The sequence below is a fragment of the Salvelinus fontinalis genome, chromosome 7 (genome assembly GCF_029448725.1).
Source record: "Salvelinus fontinalis isolate EN_2023a chromosome 7, ASM2944872v1, whole genome shotgun sequence".
NCBI lineage: Eukaryota > Metazoa > Chordata > Actinopteri > Salmoniformes > Salmonidae > Salvelinus > Salvelinus fontinalis.
In genome coordinates, this window is record NC_074671.1 from 42497155 (window position 1) to 42522512 (window position 25358).

The 25358-nt window shown below is 43.9% G+C and overlaps 2 protein-coding genes across 4 annotated transcripts in view; both read right to left on the bottom strand.

Moving 5' to 3' along the window:
- LOC129859493 (ATP-binding cassette sub-family B member 6-like) overlaps nt 1-7669 on the bottom strand; it is a 50329-nt gene extending 42660 nt beyond the window's left edge. For 2 of the 3 annotated variants that reach the window (XM_055929342.1, XM_055929341.1), the window contains exons 1-6: nt 7456-7669; nt 5915-6442; nt 1468-1611; nt 1117-1306; nt 806-898; nt 447-639 (exon numbers count right to left, since the gene is read on the bottom strand). In XM_055929342.1, coding sequence (XP_055785317.1) covers nt 447-639; nt 806-898; nt 1117-1306; nt 1468-1611; nt 5915-6430 — 1136 coding nt within the window. In that variant the 5' untranslated portion in view covers nt 6431-6442; nt 7456-7669. Of the gene's footprint in view, nt 1-446; nt 640-805; nt 899-1116; nt 1307-1467; nt 1612-3033; nt 3108-5914; nt 6443-7455 lie in introns of those variants that run through there. The other variant, XM_055929343.1, reaches the window with a different exon arrangement.
- Nucleotides 7670-14652: 6983 nt separating this feature from the next.
- Nucleotides 14653-25358, bottom strand: part of LOC129859495 (ATP-binding cassette sub-family B member 6-like) — a 33672-nt gene continuing 22966 nt past the window's right edge. The window contains exons 14-20 of the mRNA XM_055929346.1: nt 20515-20572; nt 20250-20354; nt 19805-19979; nt 19323-19435; nt 18726-18820; nt 18334-18402; nt 14653-18059 (exon numbers count right to left, since the gene is read on the bottom strand). Of these exons, the coding sequence (XP_055785321.1) occupies nt 17900-18059; nt 18334-18402; nt 18726-18820; nt 19323-19435; nt 19805-19979; nt 20250-20354; nt 20515-20572 (775 nt within the window). The 3' untranslated portion in view covers nt 14653-17899. The remainder of the gene's footprint in view (nt 18060-18333; nt 18403-18725; nt 18821-19322; nt 19436-19804; nt 19980-20249; nt 20355-20514; nt 20573-25358) is intronic.

Sequence of the window (25358 nt, forward strand, 5' to 3'; positions counted from 1 at the left end):
TGGTCAGTGTGGTGTGTGTGTGTGTAACCTTTATTTAACTAGGCAAGTCAGTTAAGAACAAAATCTTATTTACAATGACGGCCTACCCCGGCCAAACCCTGACGACACTGGACCAATTGTGCGCCGCCCTATGGGACTCCCAATCACAGCCGGATGTGATACAACCTGGATTCGAACCAGGGACTGTAGTGATGCCTCTTGCACTGAGATGCAGTGCCTTAGACCACTGCGTCCATGTGTGTGTGTTAACTATTTAACTGTACTAAAATGCTTAAAAGGCTGATAAAATTGTAAATATTGGTTATCGGTATCGTTTTTATTTTTTTACAAGGAAAATATCAGATATCGGTATCGGCCAAAAATGTAATATCGGCGCATCACTAATTATTAGTGTGCATGTAAATGTACTCATTGACACACACACAATTTATTATTATGAGACTCACCTGAGCAGGGTGTTGATGGAGGAGGTGCCGCGGTCGATGCTACGCAGGACGTCCCCGGTGCGTCGGCCCAGGTGCCAGCGCAGTGACAGTGCGTGCAGGTGGCCAAACAAACGCACCTGCACCACCCGGTTGGTGTGCTGCTGCACGCGGATCCACAGGAAGGAGCGCATGTTACTGATGAAGCCAGACGCACCTAGGAAAGAGAGGGGAAAGAAAGGGGAGGGGGTTGGGGAGAGAGAGAGAGGGGGAAAGGGGAGAGGAGTGAGAGAGCGAGGAAACAAGAGAGAATTAAAATAACAGCACTCAAGGAATGGGTAAAGCGGTAGAGAAAGAAAATATGGGGTGAAAGTCCCACTCACCTGCCCCTCCACCTTGCAGGACCTTGAGCAGGACATAGACACACACAGTGGTGACCAAGGTCTTCCAGCTGCTTCCATCAGTCAGCTCATTCACTGTGACAGAAAGAGAGGTTTTGAAAAGGAATGACAGTGTCAGGTCATCTTTTCTGCAGTTGTGCTAGGTAGATATTCAGATGTCAGCCTCAATGATATCATTGCCTTCTGAAAAAAAATGAAGATGACCTGCAACGCAAACAATAAGGCTGTGACAACAACTAAGATCTTAAAAGGTATTCAGGGTAGACGTTCAGAAACGAGGGAGGATCTCTCACCGATGTTCTTGTAGTAGATGGGGACAAAGACATTGATGACCCTCTCCAAACCAAGCAGGCACAGGCAGAGCAGCACCAGGCCCTGTAGTAGAATATTGCCCCGGGGCCACATGTAGGGCACCAGCAGACGCACCTTCTGCCCAAAGTCCTGCCAGGTAGACTGGGACTCCTCCGCCCCACCCAACAGGGGCTGAGGTAGAGATAGGGGTTATTATGGAACATGGTGGCACAGACAGACAAACAGACACTCATTACAAACTTACACACACGCACAAACTGAATCAGGATATATTCATATTTATACAGTCATTGGATATTATACACACATAAGGGATGTGATTACTAGGTTACCTGGCCAGTGCCGCCATCCACGTCACGTTCGTCCTCGTTGATCAGGAGCATGTATGGTCTCCGTGGTAACCCCGGAGCCTTTAGGCCCAGGAAGAAGAGTGTTCCTGTGCCGAGGTAGCGCATCAACCACAGAGAAAATTCCACCTGAGGTAATGAATGAAAAATGCTTAGTCATAACTGAACCTTTAAAGGGGAAATCCGCATTTGAAACAATAACAAAGTGGGGACCCCGCCTGTTTTGGAAAAAAGCTGAGGGATCGGTCTGGAGAAATGAAACCACTCAAATTCATAGACCAAGCTATGTATGCAAGGACTGACCATCCATAATATCAACATTATAATTTGAATCATGCTTTGAGGCTATACAGTGTTTGATAACATTTACAATGTTTACAAACATTGGAGTAAAACAAGCTTATATTTTGGGTTCTGATGTGGTGTGAAAGTTGAACTAAGCTCATGAGGAATTTATAAACTACACCACCGTTCAAAAGTTTAGGGTCACTTAGAAATGTCCTTGTTTTTGAAAGAAAAGCACATTTTTGTCCATTAAAATAACATCAAATTGATCAGAAATACAGTGTAGACATTGTTAATGTTGTAAATGACTATTGTAGCTGGAAACAGCAGATTTTTTATGGAATATCTACATAGTCGTACAGAGGCCCATTATCAGCAACCATCACTCCTGTGTTCCAACAGCACGTTGTATTTGCTAATCTAAGTTTATCATTTTAAAAGGCTAATTGATCCTTAGAAAACCATTTTTCCAATTATGTTAGCACAGCTGAAAACTGTTGTTCTGATTAAAGAAGCAATAAAACTGGACTTCTTTAGACTAGTTGAGTATCTGGAGCATCAGCATTTGTGTGTTCGATTACAGGCTCAAAATGGCCAGAAACCTTTCTTCTGAAACTCGTCAGTCTATTCTTGTTCTGAGAAATTAAGGCTATTCCATGCGAGAAATTGCCAATAAACTGAAGATCTTGTACAACGCTGTGTACTACTCCCTTCACAGAATAGCGCAAACTGGCTCTAACCAGAATAGAAAGAGGAGGGGGAGGCCCTGGTGCACAACTGAGCAAGAGGACAAGTACATTAGAGTGTCTAGTTTGAGAAACTGACACCGATCCCGTAGAGGTTAATGTTCCCAAGCCCAGAAAAAAATCCCAAATGATTGTGCCGTTATCCAATACATACAGTATATGATATAGGTTACTGCACATTACGCACGACAGAAACACATAAAAGCCCATAGTTGTAGCTAGCTATATGCTCTCTCCAGTAAATAAATGAAACAAGCTCCAGCATGCTAATCTTTGAGTGTTAACTGTATTACTGTACTGTAATATATGGACTGAAAATACGCACATCGTTCAAGCCATGATAAAGCAGGGAGATAACATGCAATTCTGGTGCAGCACATGCAGCCTCAAAGTTACAAGTAGCCTGTAGGCTAGTGAATTTGATTTGAACTTTGAAATATAAATTAGGGCCTATTTGTATAATTAGTAGGCTGACGCATATATACCTTTCATAATACTTCCCCTAATGTTATTGGCCTACCTTATCTTCTCTTGTTGCGTCATTCCTTCCTCGCATTCAACAGTTGTCCTTATCTTCATCATTCTAATGACATCCTTAAATAATATAGGACTAGAATTAGATGCAGAAGGCTTTCACTTCTCTTCACGAAGATTGAATGGCTATGAGTCTGAATAAATAACTGCTATAGCCTACCGCCATCGCACGTTCGCTCTTCTTTAAAATGACCTGCGAGTTCTATAATGTCCGCCAAGCTATTCTAGTCTAGCTTGTCCTGCATGGGACTCCAAAAGCTAAGGAGAGTTTTTTAAGGCGAGAGGCCAGCGGAGCACAGGTGCGTGCGTGTTGCGCAAGAGAGGCTATAAGTTAGAAGCTTATTATGCATAACCCATCATTAATTAGCTAAATACAATGCTAAGACTGCATTGAATATATTACCCGAAAGAGGTAGGCTAGGCCATCTATTTACAGTATACACACTACATCTATATACAGTATACACATATATATACAGTTGAAGTCGGAAGTTTACATACACTTAGGTTGGGGTCATTGAAACTTGTTTTTCAACCACTCCACAAATGTCGTGTTAACATATTATAGTTTTGGCAAATCGGTTAGGACATCTATTTTGCATGACAGTAATTTTTCCAACAATTATTTACAGATAGATTATTTAACTTATAATTCACTGTATCACAATTCCAGTGGGTCAGATGTTCACATACACTAAGTTGACTGTTCCTTTAAACAGCTTGGAGAATTCAAGAAAATGTCATGGCTTTAGAAGCTTCTGATAGGCTAATTGACATAATTTGAGTCAATTTGAGGTTTAACTGTGGATGTATTTCAAGGCCTACCTTCAAACTCAGTGCCTCTTTGCTTGACATCATGGGAAAATCAAAAGAAATCAGCCAAGACCTCAGAAAATAATTTGTGGACCCCTACAAGTCTGGTTCATCCTTGGGAGCGACTTTCAAATGCCTGAAGGTACCACGTTCATCTGTACAAACAATAGTATGCAAGTATAAACACCATGGGACCACGCAGCTGTCATACCGCTCAGGAAAGAGACGTGTTCTGTCTCCTAGAGATGAACGTAGTTGTGCGAAAAGTGCAAATCAATCCCAGAACAGCAGCGAAGGACCTTGTGAAGATGTTGGAGGAAACAGGTACAAAAGTATCTATATCCACAGTAAAACGAGTCCTATATAGACATAACCTGAAAGGCCGCCCAGCAAGGAAGAAGCCACTGCTCCAAAACCGCCATAAAAAAGCCAGACTACGGTTTGCAACTGCACATGGGGACAAAGATCGTTGTTTTTGGAGAAATGTCCTCTGGTCTGATGAAACAAAAATAGAACTGTTTGGCCATAATGACCATCGTTATGTTTGGAGGAAAATGGGGGAGGCTTGCAAGCTGGAGAACACCATCCCAACCGTGAAGCACGGGGGTGGCAGCATCATGTTGTGGGGGTGCTTTGCTGCAGGAGGGACTGGTGCACTTCACAAAATAGATGGCATCATGAGGGAGGCAAATTATGTGGATATATTGAAGCAACATCTCAAGACATCAGTCAGGAAGTTAAAGCTTAGTCGCAAATGGGTCTTTCCAAATGGACAATGTCCCCAAGCATACTTCCAAAGTTGTGGCAAAATGGCTTAAGGACAACAAAGTCAAGGTATTGGAATCACAAAACCCTGACCTCAATCCTATAGAACATTTGTGGGCAGAACTGAAAGAGTGTGCGAGCAAGGAGGCCTACCCACCTGACTCAGTTACACCAGCTGTCAGGAGGAATGGGCCAAAATTCACCCAACTTAATGTGGGAAGCTTCTGGAATGCTACCCGAAACGTTTGACCCAAGTTAAACAATTTAAAGGCAATGCTACCAAATACTAATTGAGTGTATGTAAACTTCTGACCCACTGGGAATATGATGAAATAAATAAAAGCTGAAATTAATCATTCTCTCTACTATTATTCTGACATTTCCCATTCTTAAAATAAAGTGATGATCCGAACTGACCAAAGACAGGGAATCTTTACTAGGATTAAATGTCAGGAATTGTGAAAAACTGAGTTTAAATGTATTTGGCTAAGGTGTATGTAAACTTCCGACTTCAACTGTATATTTATTTGGGGGAGTGTCCAGAGGGAGAAGGATGTGGAAGGGCAAGATGGGGCAGTGACTCAGCACTTCTAGAGTTACTCATAGCTGAATAATAATCATGTCTCCCCTCCCACTGTTGTGTCATGGATGGAAAATCAGTTCCTATTTTAGCGTCTACTTGTGAGAAACTGCTTTGAAATAGATTGTTTAAAAAAAAATATATACAATCACAACACTCATGATGAATAAGGGATTTAGAGCTTATTAAGTAGGTACTTACCATATTACATCTAGCCTATGTCTCCCATTTACATGGATATCACACCCTATGAGCAGACTAACTCCATTTTTTAGAAAGCCCACTACTACACTTGTGCAATGGAGTGTTGAAACTAAGTTTAATACTTATATCAAGCAACATTATATGTCAACATTTGAACAACCTCAATGAAACTATGGAGTGGGATGGCAGTTTATCCTCACTGAGGGTTGAGCTGTGGGGTTCATTCAAAAAGGTGAAATGTTTGTAACGTTGCAGATAGAAAGGCAATGAAAAGACCGTAACCTGACATTTAAACATGTTTGTTCTACAACAATATATTTATTTCTGAAAGTCCTGTAACGCTACACCCTCCTAAACAGACTCCAGTGCCACGTCCAGTAGGCAAAGGTTGTGCAACATTCAGATATAAATACATTATGTTTAACAGACATGCCTCTGAGTCATTTGTTGATTGAGGACATTCTATAATGTTAAACCCTCAACAAAACCGCTGGTCCTCTCTCACCTGCTGCTGTGTGTTCTCCAGGCCCCACCACCAGTAGGGGCTGGCCCAGGAGACGAAGGCCAGGTTCTCTGCTGAGAATGCCACAGCCCAGAAGAGCAGCAGCACCGTGCTGTGGCCCCTTGTCCGGTCCCTCACCAGCACCCACCTCCTCTCCAGTTTTAGCAGGGCCACGGCCCAGGCCCAGCCCAGCATTGACAGGCAGCCATACAGCACCACATAGCCGGGGAGCTCCCCTCCACCGGCGGCCCTCCACACCAGCCCCCCTAGGAACTGTAGCAGGAGGAGCAGGGAGACTCCCAGTTGGAGGCCATAGAGGCGTGAGTGCGGCACGAATTTGGGCTCCATCTCGGTGCCGTAGCGGCGGTAGCAGACACAGTGGAAGGTTCCGAAGAAGAAGGAGAGGGTAAGCAGGACCGTGGGCACCAGGGTGAAGTAGAAGCAGGGCGAGATGCCGCCCTCCAGCCAGGCTTCGGAAATGGAAGCGCTGGCCTCACAGTAGCTTTGCACTAGCACCATGGTGGCTGGGAGCTGGAGAGACAGGGAGGGGAAAGAGAGTATTCACTAGAACATAGATATTACTACCACATTAAGCCTACACATAGGGCTCAAGATCATAAACCTGGTCCGCATGTATGTTAAGATATTTAAAAAAGGCAGGTTAGGCAAAGGAAATCATACAGCAGACTGCATGAAATCAGCTTTCCAAATAGTATTTTTGAATTTGCACTGGACCTTATTTATATCCTATCCTAAACTGCTATTCATGATGACATTCAACTAGTTTAACTTCTTCCATTCATAACTCCCCCAGCAACGATCAAAAGTGAAGTTAGTCCACACAATGAACAGGCGAATCCACACCACATAGTGTCATCTGGGGTGGGCAGTGGACCAATTCTGATTCAGTCAAGGCACTTAAGACACCAAAACACATCACATTTCATCAACTGATATTCATTCAAAATATCACACTAGAATTAGGTTACAGTGGTGTGCCGACACATGTACCATGGAGTAGCTTGGCATGTTGGAACAAGCCCTCACAAGCTCCAGTTCAGAGAGAGGTCACTGTGCACATTGTAATTTCAACTAATACAATTATTAATTTGGATGTACATGACTTATCTTTTAATGAAAGAACAACTGCACTTTATTATCAACCCCCCAAAAAACTATTAACCCCTATTAGTCCATTGTTTTTGTTGTCATGTGATATGGAACTTTAAACAAACGCTTCAGATTATGTTTTACAAAACAGTTATGTTGCTCTTATGGAATCATTTCTTGAGCACTACAGATATCATCATAAGAATCAAGATGCATATTCCCCTGTGGCATTGTTTAGCCTGTTTTTCTTGGTGTCCAGCTCTTTGACAGACAGGGAGTATTTAAACAATGTGACTGTGACGACAGAACGTCAGATTTACAGTAGTAATTTTTCTCTAGCTACCGTTTGTGCGTTTTTCAGTCTGACCTATCAAGATAGCTAACGTTAGCTAAATTAGCTAGTTTAGATCTGTTGCTGTTATTACAACACTCACCTTCTCAAGACAAGCTGGTGCTGGAAAGCGATTTAGTGAGTTGAAGCTCCCAACAAATTACCCGTTTTACGCGAAGAGATATTAAAAGTAAAAAAAAACAATAATGGTCATTTTGTTGTATCCACTTGTAAATTGTCCTTATTCTTCTTGCGGCATTCAGGAGCGAAGTAATCCATGACTCGACAATCGACACTTTCCTACAAAACAATGCCTGAACCGGGTCCTAGAGCCCCCTGCTTCACAAGCATGTTCAAAACGAATGTTACGAATCTCATATATGACCAGTAGATGACGGTATATACAAAGACATCATACCTCACATCAAAATGCCAGCTGAACGCTGGGTATCATCATAGTCTACAGAGAGGAATAGGCCTACAGTATACAGTCAGTCAGTATACCAACATCTTAGCTACAGAAGATTACGATGGATAAGAAAATACATTTGTTCATTCCTGCAAGTCCAAAATGAGGAGTAGAAATTTCAATGCATTACAAATCAAATTGTATTTGTCATATGCCTTGTAAACAACAGGTGCAGAAAAACAGTGAAATGTTTACTTACGGCCCCTCCCAACAATGCAGAGAGAAAGAAAATAGAGAAATAATAGAAAAGTAATAAAACGTAATAATAAAACTAATAATAAATCAACAATGTGTAGCGATAACTTGGCTATATACACAGGGTACCAGTACAGAGTTGATGTGCAGGGGTACGAGTTAATTAAAATAGATCTGTATGTATAACTAGGAATGAGTGATTAGTCAACAGGACTGATAATAAACAGTAGCAGCAGCATATGTAATGAGACAAATAGGGTAAATGGGGTCAATGCAGAAAAGGGTCAATGCAGATAATCCGGGTGGCTATTTGGTTAACTATTTAACTAACTATGTAGCAGCCTTATGGCTTGGGAGTAGAAGCTGTTCAGGGTCTTGTTGGTTCTAGACTTGGTGCATCGGTACTGCTTACTGTGCGGTAACAGAGAGAACAGTCTTGGACTTGGGTGTCTGGAGAATTAGCATATTTTTTGGGCCTTCCTCTGACACCGCCTGGTATAGAGGACCTGGATGGAAGGGAGCTCAGCCCCAGTGATGTCCTGGGCCGTGCGCATTACCCTCTGTAGCACCTTATGGTCGGATGCCAAGCAGTTGCCATACCAAGCGGTGATGCAGCCATTCAAGATGCTCTCAATGGTGCAACTGTATAATATCCTCTTGAGGATCTGAGGGCCCATGCCAAATCTTTTCAGCCTCCTGTGGGGGAAGAGGCGTTGTCGTGCCCTGTTCAAGACTGATTTGGTGTGTATGGACCATGATAGTGATGTGGACACTGAGGAACTTGAAGCTCTCGACCTGCTCCACTACAGCCCGTTCGATGTGAATGGGGCATCCTCGGCCCTCCGTGTCCTGTAGTCCACGATCAGCTCCTTTGTCTTGCTGATGTTGAGGGAGAAGTTGTTGTCCTGGCACTACACTGCCAGGTCTCTGACCTCCTCCCTTTCAGCGGTCTCATTGTCATCAGTGATCAGGCCTACCACCGTAGTGTCATCAGCACTCTTAATGATGGTGTCGGAGTTGTACTTGGCCACGCAGTCGTGGGGGAACAAGACGTACATTAAGGAACTAAGCCGCACCCCTGAGGGGCACCAGTGTTGAGGTTCAGCATGGCAGATGTGTTGTTGCCTACACTCACCACCTGGGGGAGGCCCGTCAGGATGTCCAGGATCTAGTTGCAGAAGGAGGTGTTCAGTCCCAGGGTGCTTACCTTAGTGATGAGCTTGGAGGGCACTGTGGTATTGAACGCTGAGCTGTAGTCAATGAACATTAGTCTCACATAGGTGTTCCTTTTGTCCAGGTGGGAGAGGGCAGTGTGGAGTGCAATAGAGATTTGTAGATCTGCCGGGGAGGTATTTATTCAAAATAATTATTTCACCTTTATTTAACCAGGTAGGCCAGTTGAGAACAAGTTCTCATTTACAAGATAAAGCAAAGCAGTGCGACAAAAACAACACAGAGCTACACAAGGGATAAACAAAAGTACAGTCAATAACACAATAGAACAATCTATATACAGTGTGTGCAAATGTAGTAAGATTAGGGAGGTAAAGGCAATAAATAAGCCATAGTGGCGAAATAATTACAATTTATCATTAACACTGGAGTGATGTGATGTGCAGATGATGATGTGCAAGTAGAGATACTGGGGTGCAAAAGAGCAAAACAAATAACAATATGGGGATGAGGTAGTTGTGTGTGCTATTTACACATTGGCTGTGCACAGGTACAGTGATCGGTAAGCTGCTCTGACAGTTTATGCCTATAGTTAGAGAGGGAGGTATAAGACTCCAGCTTCAGAGATTTTTGCAATTTGTTCCAGTCATTGGCAGCAGAGAACTGGAAGGAAAGACGACCAAAGGAAGTGTTGGCATTTGGGATGACCAGTGCAATATACCTGCTGGAGCACGTGCTACAGGTGGGTGTTGCTATGGTGATCAGTGAGCTGAAATAAGGCGGTGCTTAACCTAGCAAAGACTTATAGATGACCTGGAGCCAGTGGGTTTGACGACGGATATGTAGTGAGGGCCAGCCAACGAGAGCATACAGGTCGCAGTGGTGGGTAGTATATGGGGCTTTGGTGACAAAACGGATGGCACTGTGATAGACTGCATCTAGTTTGCTGAGTAGTGTTGGGGGCTATTTTGTAAATGACATTTCCAAAGTCAAGGATCGGTAGGATAGTCAGTTTTACGAGGATATGTTTGGCAGCATGAGTGAAGGAGGCTTTGTTACGAAATAGGAAGCCAATTCTAGATTTAATTTTGGATTCCTACTTACAAAGCATGTAGAGGTCTGTAATTTTTATCATAGGTACACTTCAACTGTGAGAGACGGAATCTAAAACAAAAATGCAGAAAATCACATTGTATGATTTTTAAGTAATTCATTTGCATTTTATTGCATGGCATAAGTATTTGATCACCTACCAACCAGTAAGAAATCCAGCTCTCACAGACCTGTTAGTTTTTCTTTAAGAAGCCCTCCTGTTCCAGGCCTCCCGGGTGGCGCAGTGGTCTAGGGCACTGCATCGCAGTGCTAACTGCGCCACCAGAGTCTCTGGGTTCGCCACCAGGCTCTGTCGCAGCCGGCCGCGACCGGGAGGTCCGTGGGGCGACGCACAATTGGGCCAGCGTTGTCCGGGTTAGGGAGGGTTTGGCCGGTAGGGATTTCCTTGTCTCATCGCGCTCCAGCGACTCCTGTGGCGGGCTGGGCGCAGTGCGCGCTAACCAAGGGGGGCCAGGTGCACGGTGTTTCCTCCGACACATTGGTGCGGCTGGCTTCCGGGTTGGAGGCGCGCTGTGTTAAAGAAGCAGTGCGGCTTGGTTGGGTTGTGCTTCAGAGGACGCATAGCTTTCGACCTTCGTCTCTCCCGAGCCCGTACGGGAGTTGTAGCGATGAGACAAGATAGTAATTACTAGCGATTGGATACCACGAAAATTGGGGAGAAAAGGGGATAAAATTTATTTTAAAAAAAAGAAAAGAAAAAAAAGAAGCCCTCCTGTTCTCCACTCATTACCTGTATTAACTGCACCTGTTTGAACTCGTTACCTTTATAAAAGACACCTGTCCACACACTCAATCAAACCGACTCCAACCTCTCCACAATGGCCAAGTCCAGAGAGCTGTGTAAGGACATCAGGGATAAAATTTTAGACCTGCACAAGGCTGGGATGGGCTATAGGACAATAGGCAAGCAGCTTGGTGAGAAGGCAACAACTGTTGGCGCAATTATTAGAAAATTGAAGAAGTTCAAGATGACGGTCAATCACCCTCGGTCTGGGGCTCCATGCAAGATCTCACCTCGTGGTGCATCAATGATCATGAGGAAGGTGAGGGATCAGCCCAGAACTACACGGCAGGACCTGGTCAATGACCTGAAGAGAGCTGGGACCACAGTCTCAAAAAAAAACATTAGTAACACACTACGCCGTCATGGATTGAAATCCTGCAGCGCACGCAAGGTCCCCCTGCTCAAGCCAGCGCATGTCCAGGCCCGTCTGAAGTTTGCCAATGACCATCTGGATGATCCAGAGGAGGAATGGGAGAAGGTCATGTGGTCTGATGAGACAAAAATAGAGCTTTTTGGTCTAAACTCCACTCGCCGTGTTTGGAGGAAAAAGAAGGATGAGTACAACCCCAAGAACACCATCCCAACCGTGAAGCATGGAGGTGGAAACATCATTCTCTGGGGATGCTTTTCTGCAAGGAAGGACGACTGCACCGTATTGAGGGGAGGATGGATGGGGCCATGTATCGCGAGATCTTGGCCAACAACCTCCTTCCCTCAGTAAGAGCATTGAAGATGGGTCGTGGCTGGGTCTTCCAGCATGACAACGACCTGAAACACACAGCCAGGGAAACTAAGGAGTGGCTCCGTAAGAAGCATCTCAAGGTCCTGGAGTGGCCTAGCCAGTCTCCAGACCTGAACCCAATAGAAAATCTTTGGAGGGAGCTGAAAGTCCGTATTGCCCAGCGACAGCCCCGAAACCTGAAGGATCTGGAGAAGGTCTGTATGGAGGAGTGGGCTAAAATCCCTGCTGCAAACCTGGTCAAGAACTACAGGAAACGTATGATCTCTGTAATTGCAAACAAAGGTTTCTGTACCAAATATTAAGTTCTGCTTTTCTGATGTATCAAAACCTTATGTCATGCAATAAAATGCAAATCAATTACTTAAAAATCATACAATGTGATTTTCTGGATTTTGTTTTAGATTCAGTCTCTCACAGTTGAAGTGTACCTATGATAAAAATTACAGACCTCTACATGCTTTGTAAGTAGGAAAACCTGCAAAATCGGCAGTGTATCCAATACTTGTTCTCCCCACTGTACTAACTGGTTGTGTCACCTTTAGCTGCAATGACTCCAACCAAACACTTCCTGTAGTTGTTGATCAGTCTCTCACAATGCTGTGGAGGAATTTTGGCCCACTCTTCCATGAAGAAATGCTTTAACTTAGCGATATTTGTGGGTTTTTAAGTTTTTATTTTCAAGTCTTGCCACAACATCTCAATTGGGATTGGGTCTGGACTTTGACTAGGCTGTTCCAAAACTTCAAATTTGTTGCTTTTTAGCTATTTTCATATCAACTTTATGAGTTTTGGATCATTGTCTTGCTGCATGACCCAGCTGCGCCTCAACTTCAGCTCACAGACGGATCGCCTGACATTCTCCTGTAGAATTCTGATAGAGAACAGAATTAATGGTTCCCTCTAAGGCAAGTCGTCCAGGTCCTGAGGCAGCAAAGCATCCCCAAACCATCACAATACCTCCCCCATTCTTGACCGTTGGTATAAGGTTCTTACTGTGGAATGCAGTGTTTGGTTTTCGCCAGGCATAATGGGACCCATGTCGTCCAAAAAGTTATACGTTTGACTCATCTGTCCATAGAACATTCTTCCAAGACTCTTGATGATCATCCAGGTGCTTCCAGGTGCTTTTTGGCAAACTTGAGTCAACTTTTTGGATGAGCTGTGACCCATTATGTCTTGTGAAAACCAAACACTGGTGTTAGCTAGCTAGATGCTGTTTCTGCGCCAGCATCTATCTACCAACCGAAGTGCTTTGGTCTGATTTGAGAATTTGTGATTCGGTTGAAAAGATGTTAGCATTGTCAGAAATGCTACAAAAAGGTAGCACATCATTGGTTGTTAATGGACAGAAGTACACACGTGAGAGCGATACATTATAAATGTAACAAAAACGTTTGCACCTACAAACTTGGTCAATCTGACATTTTTTAAGCCCAATGGTCACTTGCTAGAAAAGGTTGAGTGTTTTCTAGGTGGTTTGTTTTTCGTGGTATGAAGGGTCTCATGTTGTTTTCTGCTGAATGCTTGTGCTTCTTCAAATAAATAAAAGTCAAAGTTTGTTCATTCCTTTAATAATAAACCCCTCTTTAAGGCCTGCAAGATGACCTCAGCTAATTGGGCATCAATCAAATAACACAGTGAAGTTGCTCTGACCTTGAGTGGACCTTTTGATAACATGTACACCGTTTCATATGTTCTCATATTATCTCCTCAGCTTCATCACAATTATGTCTCGATATTGCAATACTGGGAACCCTGTGATGTTGAGCACAATATCTACTCGGGCACTGTATCTCAGTGCTAGAGGTGTCACTACAGACCCTAGTTATATTCCAGGATGTTTCCCACCGGCCGTGATTGGGAGTCCCATAGGGCTGCGTACAATTGGCTCAGCTTCGTCCGGATTAGGGTTTGGATAGGGTAGGCCATCATTGTAAATAAGAATTTGTTCTTAACTGACTTGCCTAGTTAAATAAAGGTTAAATAAAGTAAAATAAATAAAAAATGTTTTCTCTGAAATGCTGAGGGCCTGACATGTCAGAGCGGAGAGAGCAGATCTGTGGAAAGGTCACTGATAGGTTAATTAAAAGATCACAGATTGAAAATGCTGATGTGAACAATGATTGCATCATGGGCCTGTTTCTTGATTCAGTAGCACATTTAATTTACATATCTGGAATAGCCAGTAGCACTTTTCATATACAGTTTATGCAGAAAGTATTCAGACCCCTTGACTTTTTCCACATTTTCTTATGTTACAGCCTTATTCTAAAATTGATTAAATCATTTTTTTACCCAATCTACACACAATACCACATAATGACAAAGCAAAAACAGTTTTTTCGAGAAAAAACCCTGAAATATCACATTTACATAAGTCTTCAGACCCTTTACACAGTACTTTGTTGAAGAACCTTTGGCAGCGATTACAGCCTTGAGTCTTCTTGGGTATGACGCTTACAAGCTTGGCACACCTGTATTTGGGGAGTTTATCCCATTCTTCTCTGCAGATCCTCTCAAGCACTGTCAGGTTGGATGGGGAGTGTCGCTGCACAGCTACTTTCAGGTCTCCAAGTCAGAAAATTGAAATGTTCGTTCACTAAACAATTAGCTGAAATCCATGCTGTCTATCCAACATTAGCCAAATGCTAGAAAGAGAACAGAGTAACCTCTGTTGTAATGGCTGACAAGCTTGCTTAGAAACCAATCAACAGCTGAGATGAAGGGAGGGAGGGAACAGTTATGCAAGTTACTGTATGGCTTCAAAATGTTGTCTAATAATATAAAGCTAGCAATATGGTAAATTAGTAAAAACAGAGCCCACTTCGTCATTATACACCTTTAATTATACCCTTTATTAACATATAAATAGAAAGAAAAAACAAACACATTTTTCTCTGTGTCAATCAGTGGAGGCTGCTGAGGGGAGGCCTGCGCAAAAAGAATGGCTGGAACGGCACAAATGCAGTGGCATCAAACACACGGAAACCAATAGTTTGATGTATTTGATACCATTCCACTGATTCCGCTCCAGCCATTACAAGCCCGTTCTCCCCAGTTAGGGTGCCACCAACCTCCTGTGGTGTCAATGTCACTCATTGGTACAGAACATTTCAAACTCATGGTGCATTAATGTAAGTCATTTGACTGCAATAATTTGTGCACATTGTACACCTACAAATTATTGACAGTAGTGGTAGAGCAATGATTTGCTAGCAGAACCACTCTAGCTCTTTGTTATTACTTCTGCAGTCACAAATGCTCAAATGCATTGGGATTCATCTAAGTATTTCACAGTCTGACAACGTTTCATGATGTAAAGTCCGCCGTGCACTATATGGCTGTTAAGTATGTCAGTTTTCACTTGATTAATGCAGACAGTTTCCAATTCCGATTCAACCCCAAACCCGTAACCCTAAGGACTTTACGTAGATATACACTACCGTTCAAAAGTTTGGGGTCACTTAGAAATGTCCTTGTTTTTGAAAGAAAAACCATTTTTTTGTCCATTAAAATTACATCAACTTGATCAGAAACACAGTGTAGACATTGTTAATGTTGTAAATGACTATTGTCGCTGGAAATGGTAGATTTTTTGTTGAATATCTACATAGTCGTACAGAGGCCCATTATCAGCAACCATCACTCCTGTGTTCCAATGACACGTTGCCAAGAAGGCCAGCATTCCGGAGTCGCCTCTTCACTGTTGACGTTGAGACTGGGGTTTTGCGGGTACTATTACATGAAGCTGCCAGTTGAGGACTTGTGAGCTGTCTGTTTCTCGAACTAGACACTCTAATGTACTTGTCCTCTTGCTCAGTTGTGCACCGGGGCCTCCCACTCTTTTTAATTTTGGTTAGAGCCAGTTTGCGCTGTTCTGAAGGGAGTAGTACACAGCGTTGTACGAGATCTTCAGTTTCTTGGCAATTTCTCGCATGGAATAGCCTTCATTTCTTAGAACAAGAATAGACTGACGAGTTTCAGAAGAAAGTTAATTGTTTCTGGCCATTTTGAGCCTGTAATCAAACCCACAAATGCTGATGCTCCAGATACCCAACTAGTCTAAAGAAGGCCAGTTGTATTGCTTCTTTAAATCAGGACAACAGTTTTCAGCTGTGCTAACATGATTGCAAAATGGTTTTCTAATGACCAATTAGCCTTATAAAATGATAAACTTGGATTAGCTAACATAACATGCCATTGGAACACATGAGTGGTGGTTACTGATAATGGGCCTCTGTACGCCTATGTAGATATTCCATTTAAAAAAAAATCTGCCGTTTCCAGCGACAATAGTCATTTCCAACATTAACTGTATTTCTGATCAATTTGATTTCTGATCAATTTGATGTTATTTTAATGGACATAAAAAATAAGCTTTTCTTTAAAAAACAAGGACATTTCTAAGTGACCCCAAACTTTTGAACGGTATTGTAAAGTCCCCATTCTCTCAAATAACTAAAGTTCAGCTAAATGGCTAGACCTTCCCTTATGGCCCTTTGTAAAAAATAAATGAAACAGAATTTGACAATACGTACTGGAGTGTGATTATTATCAACAGATATTGACAAACTCCACACTGCCTTGGGAATGCAAGGCATAGATATTAACAAATTCAAATACAGACTAATTTCTTCCATTAAAATAAAGATACACTGACAGTAGTTCTTTAATCAAAATAGGTAGCAGCACAGACAGCCTTGAGAGTTCATTCATAGAGAAAGGTTTGCTTTTCCGCTGGAAATGTAATCAATTCTATCGATTCTGTTTTCTTAAATTTTCTGCCAGTACTTCTTATTGTTCACCATTGGTGACAAATAAAAGTTACAACCAGGATAATTTGGCATGCATCAGTCAACACCTAGACTGTACATGATAATACCTGAGTCAGATTGGGGTAAAATTAATGCAGCTTGGATGTGAAACAGACCAAACACAGACTAAATATCTGTTTTACTAATAACCAAATTAAAATGTTAAAGTTGAAGTTCTCGATCACATACCTTTGTACTTTAAAAAAAAACAATTAGAGTACAACTGATTTCTTTGTTAAACATTTAAATCAGTCTGAATCTTTTCATTAGTCTATAAAGTATTATGTAAGTCTATTGCTTGTATAATAGCTAACAAAATAAGCTTAAAGTGGGTATAGTAAAAATCTCTAGATGCTGTAAATAAAACATTTGTCAACCACTAAACATTAGTCAACAATTCAAAGTGTTGTGAGACACTGTGCCAAACTGCCTATTCCTGCGCTTAAGGGTAGGGATTAGTCTACTTTGGATTTGCTGCCACTTCTCTGGACGGCTGCAGTCAACCGACTTCAGACAGCAAGAGGACAAATTATATTGAGTCCTGGTCGTGTTCATTACGGACTAATCTCTCGTGGACAGACGCACGTAACAGAACTGGTATCGTAGTGTATGTCAACAGACTGTGGGATGTGACAACAGCAAGGAAATTTGTTTCTGGTGTACAGATGTTTTGCCACTGTTCATTTGGAGAAATCGGGATTTTGCAGGTGTTCGCATCTTTCACATTTTTGAAGGGGAGGGGACATTTGGCCCCTTGACTTGCCCGTAACATGCAGAAAGAGTGTGTGTGGGAGGGAGCTACCGCCCTGCTTCTGCTACTCGTTCTAGTATCTTTTCCGACACGTTAACGAGCATTTGACAAGCAATTAAAAAATATTGGGGTGGGGAAAATGAGATGAATTACGCACAAAACAGATCAAAACAGACTGCAATAAGGAGGGACTTCCTGGGCTTGTCCTATAAGAAACACTAATTTTACATTTTCTGTTAATTAACCTAATGAACACGATCCTGAATACACTTAAAAACAACTGGCCTGAGGCATCCATGGCACAAACATTTTGATTGAATGATCAAACATTAAATACCCAATAAATGTGCTTAACTTCACTCATAACAGAATGAACCTTGATGGACAGATACCCTAAAAAAGTGCAGACAAAACAGCCGTTTGAGGTATCTAATCCTCTCCCTGTGTCCCTCCTCCTCCTCCGTCTCCTCACAATGTCTACTTATCCTTGACCTCTCACTCTATCCTCAGTGGCTCCTGTGGCCTGCAGTGACTGATGGGGGCTGTAGTTTCTCAGACTTCCTGTCTTTGGCTTCTGTGTCAGAGGCTGAGTCCGAGTCCTGGGCATGTTGCTGCTTCATCCACATGTCACAGTACAACCCTCCCTTAGCCAGCAGCTCATCATGCCTGGGAGGGAGAAAGTGGAGAATATGTAGTTACAATGGGGACACACAATCACTATTAACATCATCGCCAAGATGTTCCCACATGGGCACTATAGGATTTTGAGAATAGGACTATAGTGTGAGAAGCATCATAAACATTGGCCTGTCCCATTCTAGGCATTTACATACATTCTTTAGGTGTTTGTTTCTTGAAGAGCATAAAACAATATTTTGATTGGAATAGGCTTGTGGAGTGTGCAGCAATAGAACAATCACTCTTTCAACCATTCCCTCACCGTCCTCGTTCTGCTATCTGACCGTCACTTAGAACAAGAATCTGGTCGGCACCGATGATGGTCGACAACCTGAAGACAGACAATTCATAATCAGACGACAGACCAGACTGATCCAAACCATACAAACTCAGCATTAGAGGGGAGAAATGTGTGTGTCCTAATCACAGGAGGTTGGTTGCACCTTAATTGGGGAGGACGGGTTTGTGTTAATGGCTGGAGTGGAATAGTATCCAATACATCAAAACACATGGTTTCCATGTGTTTGACGGCATTCCATTCGCTGCGTTCCAGCCATTATTATGAGCCATCCTCCCTTCAGCAGCCTCCACTGATCCTAATGTATGGGTTCCCTCTATACATGCATTTTTGTCCACCTGAGACCCATCCCTTACCTGTGAGCCACGACGATGGTGGTCCGATTGGAGCACACTTTGGTGAGCGACGCCTGAATGTTGCGCTCCGTCTGTGTGTCTAGAGCAGATGTGGCCTGTGCAGAGGGAAAGCTTTATGAGATAAGTAACATGACTAAAATATTCAAGTTCAGTGAACTTGTATTAATCCACTGTAACACAATATGACAGGAGGATCAGTGGTGTGGGGGCAAAAATTAGCCCTCATCAAATACGATAAGAATGCATCCTTGCTTCCTCTCATCCTTGAAGAAAAATCTGACATGGCTGGACTGGACTGGACTGGTGAAAGCTAAGAGATAGAGCCATTGTGTTCACCTATCAATTTGTGACCGTTGTACCAAGTAAGCTCAGCGATAACTTCAAGGAGAGGAGGGAGGAAGTGTGTGTTTTTAAAGTATTTGAACGTACTGGGGTGACGTTTCCCCTAGGTAAAGATCTAGGACCAGCTTTCCCTCCCCAATCCTAAACTTAGCCAAAAAAGAATTTAAAAAATGCAAATGACCCAAGATCATTGTCTCGGGGCACCTATTTGAACACGGTCATTGACCCTCCTGGTGGCCCTTCCTGAAAGTTTACCTCATCCAGCAGGATGATCTGAGGGGCCTTGAGGATGGTCCGGGCGATAGCCACCCTCTGCTTCTCCCCCCCGCTCAGCTTCAGACCCCTCTCGCCCACCTGGGTGTCGTATCCTGGGAGGGGGACAGACAGAAAACAGACACAAACGTCACTCACCTCATACAATAACAACGCACCTGGCAGCTACTGTGGGAACGCCGCAAATCTCCCCACTTGTTTGAGGAGATTTAGATGTCAAAATTATTCTGCAAATGTGGTTAGTAAATACAAACCCTTAAAACAACATTATTGACACCCATAAGCCATCTTCAGGTTAACTACAGACAGAAATATAATGGCAACATACAGTTCTGGTTTCCAGGCACAGATTAAGCCTAGTCCTGGACTCAATAGAGAATCTCCACTGAAATAGTTTTTCAGTCTAGGACAAGGCTTAATCGGTGTCCGGGAAACCAGCAAAAGAGACCGTGGTATTTCCGTACCTTCTGGGAACGTCTGGATCTTCTCGTGAATGTCTGCGGCGATGGCCGCCTCCTCCACTTCGTGGTCGCTGGCGGAGATGCGTCCGTAGCGTATGTTGTCGCGGATGTTGTCATTGAAGAGGACCGTGTCCTGGGGCACCACGCCAATGTGGGCACGCAGAGACACCTGCTTCACCTGCGCCCAGATACCAAGAGGAATACACTATATTAATACAAGGTCAAGCTCATTAGGACACGCAACGGAAAAACGTTTTCAAACGTCCTGATAATCGTTTTTTCTTAATTTGGTGCCTAATGAACACGACCCAGGTGTATCATATTAACTATACTGTATAACTGAACCAGTAGACCACCAACATATAACAAACCTAATGTTATATACAGCACCTGCTAACAAAGCAGTTTGTCTGGGAACTATTTTTGTGCAACTGGGCAAATTACTCACCTTAGAGATGTCCTGGCCATCGATGCGGATGCATCCTCCCTGGACGTCATAAAAACGGAAGAGCAGGCGAAGGAGGGTGCTCTTACCGCACCCTGACTGGCCAACCTAGGGATGTCAACAAACACACAAACTGTTGAGAAGCAAGAAACATCTGTACTACACATGGTCGAGACACAAACCATCACATGACTGACAGAGAAATCAAACACTGCTCAAGTGTGCGTAAGCTCTGGGTAATGCTCGGAAGCTTCGAATCCAATCTTACCAATGCAACAGTATGGCCTGGCTGCACAGTGAATGATACGTCCTTAAGAATCTCCTTCCTTAAAAAAACAGAAACACAAAAAATATATTTAATCAAAAAAATGTTATTCGTCACATGCGCCGAATAATACAGGTGTAGACCTTACTGTGAAATGCTTACTTACAAGCCCAATTTTAAGAAAATAAGTGTTAAGTAAAAAACAGATAAGTAAAAAACGAAAAGAAAAAAAAACTAAACAGCAGCAGTAAAATAACAATAGCGAGGCTATATACAGGGGATTCCGGTACAGAGTCAATGTGCGGGGGCACCATTTAGTTGAGGTAATATATACATGTAGGTAGAGTTAAAGTGACTATGCATAGATAATAAACAGAGAGTAGCAGCAGCGTAAAAGAGGGGGAGGGGGGCAATGCAACTAGTCTGGGTAGCCATTTGATAAGCTGTTAAGAAGCATTTTGGACATAGACTCGGCGCTCCGGTACCGCTTGCCGTGCGATAGCAGAGAGAACAGTCTATGACTAGGGTGGCCGGAGTCTTTGACAATTTTTAGGGCCTTCCTCTGACACTGCCTAGTATAGAGGTCCTGGATGGCAGGAAGCTTGGCCCCAGTCATGTACTGGGCCATACGCACTACCCTCTGTAGTGCATTGCGGTTGGAGGCAGAGCAGTTGCCATACCAGGCAGTGATGCAACCAGTCAAGATGCTCTCGATGGTGCAGCTGTAGAAACGTTTGAAGATCCGAGGACCCATGCCAAATCTTTTCAGTCTCCTGAGGGGGAATAGGTTTTATTGTGGCCTTTTCACAACTGTCTTGGTGTGCTTGGACCATGATAGTTTGTTGGTGATGTGGAAACCAAGGAACTTGAAGCTCTCAACCTCCTCCACTACAGCCTCGTCGATGAGAATGGGGTTGTAGTCGGTCCTCCTTTACCTTTAGTCCACAATCATCTCCTTTGTCTTGATCACATTGAGGGAGAGGTTGTTGTCCTGGCACCACATGGCCAGGCCTCTGACCTCCTGCCTATAGGCTGTCTCATCATTGTCGGTGATCAGGCCTACCACTGTTGTGCTTTCAGCAAACGTAATGACGGTGTTGGAGTCATGCCTGGCCGTGCAGTCATGAGTGAACAGGGAGTACAGGAGGGGACTGAGCACGCACCCCTGAGGGGCCCCCGTTTTGAGGATCAGCGTGGCGGATGTGTTGTTACTTACCCTTACCACCTGGGGGAGGCCCGTCAGGAAGTCCAGGATCCAGTTGCAGAGGGAGGTGTTTAGTCCCAGGGCCCTGAGCAAAGTGATGAGCTTTGAGGGCACTATGGTGTTGAACACTGAGCTGTAGTCAATGAACAGTATTCTCACATTGGTGTTCATTTTGTCCAGGTGGGAAAGGGCAGTGTGGAGTGCAATAGTGAAAATCCAAGATGGCGTAGCAGTCGGACGTGTGTTTGTCGTGTCCCGTCTTGTCCCGCGTAAATAGTCCTCGTATTTTTCGTATACATTTTAATTTCACTTTCCATCTAGGAACTGAATATACATTCCTGCAACCCGCCTCACCCAATGTGGTACGGATCTGCTATTTTTTATACTTTAGAACCGTAACCCCAATCAGAAGCTAGCCAGATAACTAGCTACTAGCTAGTAGTCAGTTAGCCACTGCTGCGGTCTTCACCCTTAACTCGGACACCAGCCAGCTTCAGCTCGGGCCAATACCTGCCAGTCTGCAGGCGCGATATCAACCCAGAGCATATAGGACTGCTTTTTCTCTACCACATCACCGGATTCCTGACGCAAGCTCTGGACAATTACACCGGATCATCGCAGCTAGCTAGCTGCAACCGAGTGGCTACTACTGGCTAACACCTCTGTCCCGAAACAAGCACCAGTTAGCCTTGAGCTAGCCTCGAGCTAGGCCCATCTGCTGGCTAGCCGAAGAGGTCTACCAGCGAATTCTTGGGCTACAATACCTCTTTTGCCAATTGGACTGGACCCTTTATTGCCGACACGGAGCCCCGCCGATCCATAACGACTGGTCTGCCGACGTAATTGTCCGAGGTGGTTTCAACAGGCTTTCCATTGCGACGTTTCCAAATACCCATCTGCTAATCATTAGCTGTCTTATCGGCTGCTATCTGAATAAGTATACCAGACAATTTTTCTTGGGTCACTATATCTATTTTGCCAATTGGATCGATCCCCTCTACCACACGGAACCCCACTAATCTACCGACGGAAAAAAATAGACCTCCATCCTATGTTATCTTGCTACCGATAGCCAGCTACCCGGCCAGCTGTCTGGATTGCCGTGACCCCAACCAACCTCTTCTCACTGGACCCTTATGATCACTCGATTAAGCATGCCTCTCCTTAATGTAAATATGCCTTGTCCATTGCTGTTCTGGTTAGTGTTTATTGGCTTATTTCACTGTAGAGCCTCTAGCCCTGCTCACTATATATCCAACCTCTCAGTTCCACCACCCACATATGCGATGACATCACCTGTTTTCAATGATGTTTCTAGAGACAATATCTCTCTCATCATCACCCATTACCTAGGTTTACCTCCACTGTATTCACATCCTACCATACCTTTGTCTGTACATTATTCCTTGAAGCTATTTTATCGCCCCCAGAAACTTCCTTTTACTCTCTGTTCTAGACGTTCTAGACGACCAATTCTCATAGCTTTTAGCCGTACCCTTATCCTACTCCTCCTCTGTTCCTCTGGTGATGTAGAGGTGAATCCAGGCCCTGCAGTACCTAGCTCCACTCCTATTCCCCAGGCGCTCTCTTTTGATGACTTCTGTAATCGTAATAGCCTTGGTTTCATGCATGTTAACATTAGAAGCCTCCTCCCTAAGTTTGTTTTGTTCACTGCTTTAGCACACTCTGCCAACCCAGATGTTTTAGCCGTGGCTGAATCCTGGCTTAGGAAGACCACCAAAAATTCTGACATTTTCATCCCTAACTACAAGATTTTCAGACAAGATAGAACGGCCAAAGGGGGCGGTGTTGCAATCTACTGCAAAGATTGCCTGCAGAGTTCTGTTATACTATCCAGGTCTGTTTCCAAACAATTTGAACTTCTACTTTTAAAAATCCACCTCTCTAAAAACAAGTCTCTCACTGTTGCCGCCTGCTATAGACCACCCTCTGCCCCCAGCTGTGCTCTGGACACCATATGTAAACTGATTGCCCCCCATCTATCTTCAGAGCTCGTGCTGCTAGGCGACCTAAATTGGAACATGCTTAACACCCCAGCCATCCTACAATCTAAGCTTGATGCCCTCAATCTCACACAAATTATCAATGAACCTACCAGGTACCACCCCAATTCCGTAAACACGGGTACCCTCATAGATATCATCCTAACCAACTTGCCCTCCAAATACACCTCTGCTGTTTTCAACCAAGATCTCAGCGATCACTGCCTCATTGCCTGCATCCGTAATGGGTCAGCGGTCAAACGACCTCCACTCATAACTGTCAAACGCTCCCTGAAACACTTCAGCGAGCAGGCCTTTCTAATCGACCTGGCCGAGGTATCCTGGAAGGATATTGATCTCATCCCGTCAGTAGAGGATGCCTGGATATGTTTTTTTAAATGCCTTCCTCACCATCTTGAATAAGCATGCCCCATTCAAGAAATTTAGAACCAGGAACAGATATAGCCCTTGGTTCTCTCCATACCTGACTGCCCTTAACCAACAGAAAAACATCCTATGGCATTCTGCATTAGCATCGAACAGCCCCCGTGATATGCAACTTTTCAGGGAAGCTAGAAACCAATATACACAGGCAGTTAGAAAAGCCAAGGCTAGCTTTTTCAAGCAGAAATTTGCTTCCTGCAACACAAACTCAAAAAGTTCTGGGACACTGTAAAGTCCATGGAGAATAAGAACACCTCCACCCAGCTTCCAACTGCACTGAAGATAGGAAACACTGTCACCACCGACAAATCCACTATAATTGAGAATTTCAATAAGCATTTTTCTACGGCTGGCCATGCTTTCCACCTGGCTACCCCTACCCCGGTCAACAGCACTGCCCTCCCCTCTGCTACTCGCCCACGCCTTCCCCATTTCTCTTTCTCCCAAATAGTCAGCTGATGTTCTGAAAGAGCTGCAAAATCTGGACCCTTACAAATCAGCCGGGCTAGATAATGTGGACCCTTTCTTTCTAAAACTATCTGCTGAAATTGTTGCCACCCCTATTACCAGCCTTTTCAACCTCTCTTTCGTGTCATCTGAGATTCCCAAAGATTGGAAAGCAGCTGCGGTTATCCCCCTCTTCAAAGGGGGGGGACACTCTTGACCCAAACAGCTACAGACCTATATCTATCCTACCCTGCCTTTCTAAGGTCTTCGAAAGCCAAGTCAACAAACAGATTACCGACCATTTCGAATCCCACCATACCTTCTCCGCTATGCAATCTGGTTTCAGAGCTGGTCATGGGTGCACCTCAGCCACGCTCAAGCTCATAAACGATATCTTAACCGCTATCGATAGGAAACAGTACTGTGCAGCCATATTCATTGACCTGGCCAAGGCTTTTGACTCTGTCAATCACCACATCCTCATCGGCAGACTCGACAGCCTTGGTTTCTCTAATGATTGCCTCGCCTGGTTCACCAACTACTTCTCTGATCGAGTTCAGTGTGTCAAATCGGAGGGTCTGTTGTCCGGACCTCTGGCAGTCTCTATGGGGGCGCCACAGGGTTCAATTCTTGGACCGACTCTCTTCTCTGTATACATCAATGATGTCGCTCTTGCTGCTGGTGAGTCTCTGATCCACCTCTACGCAGACGACACTATTCTGTATACTTCTGGCCCTTCTTTTGACACT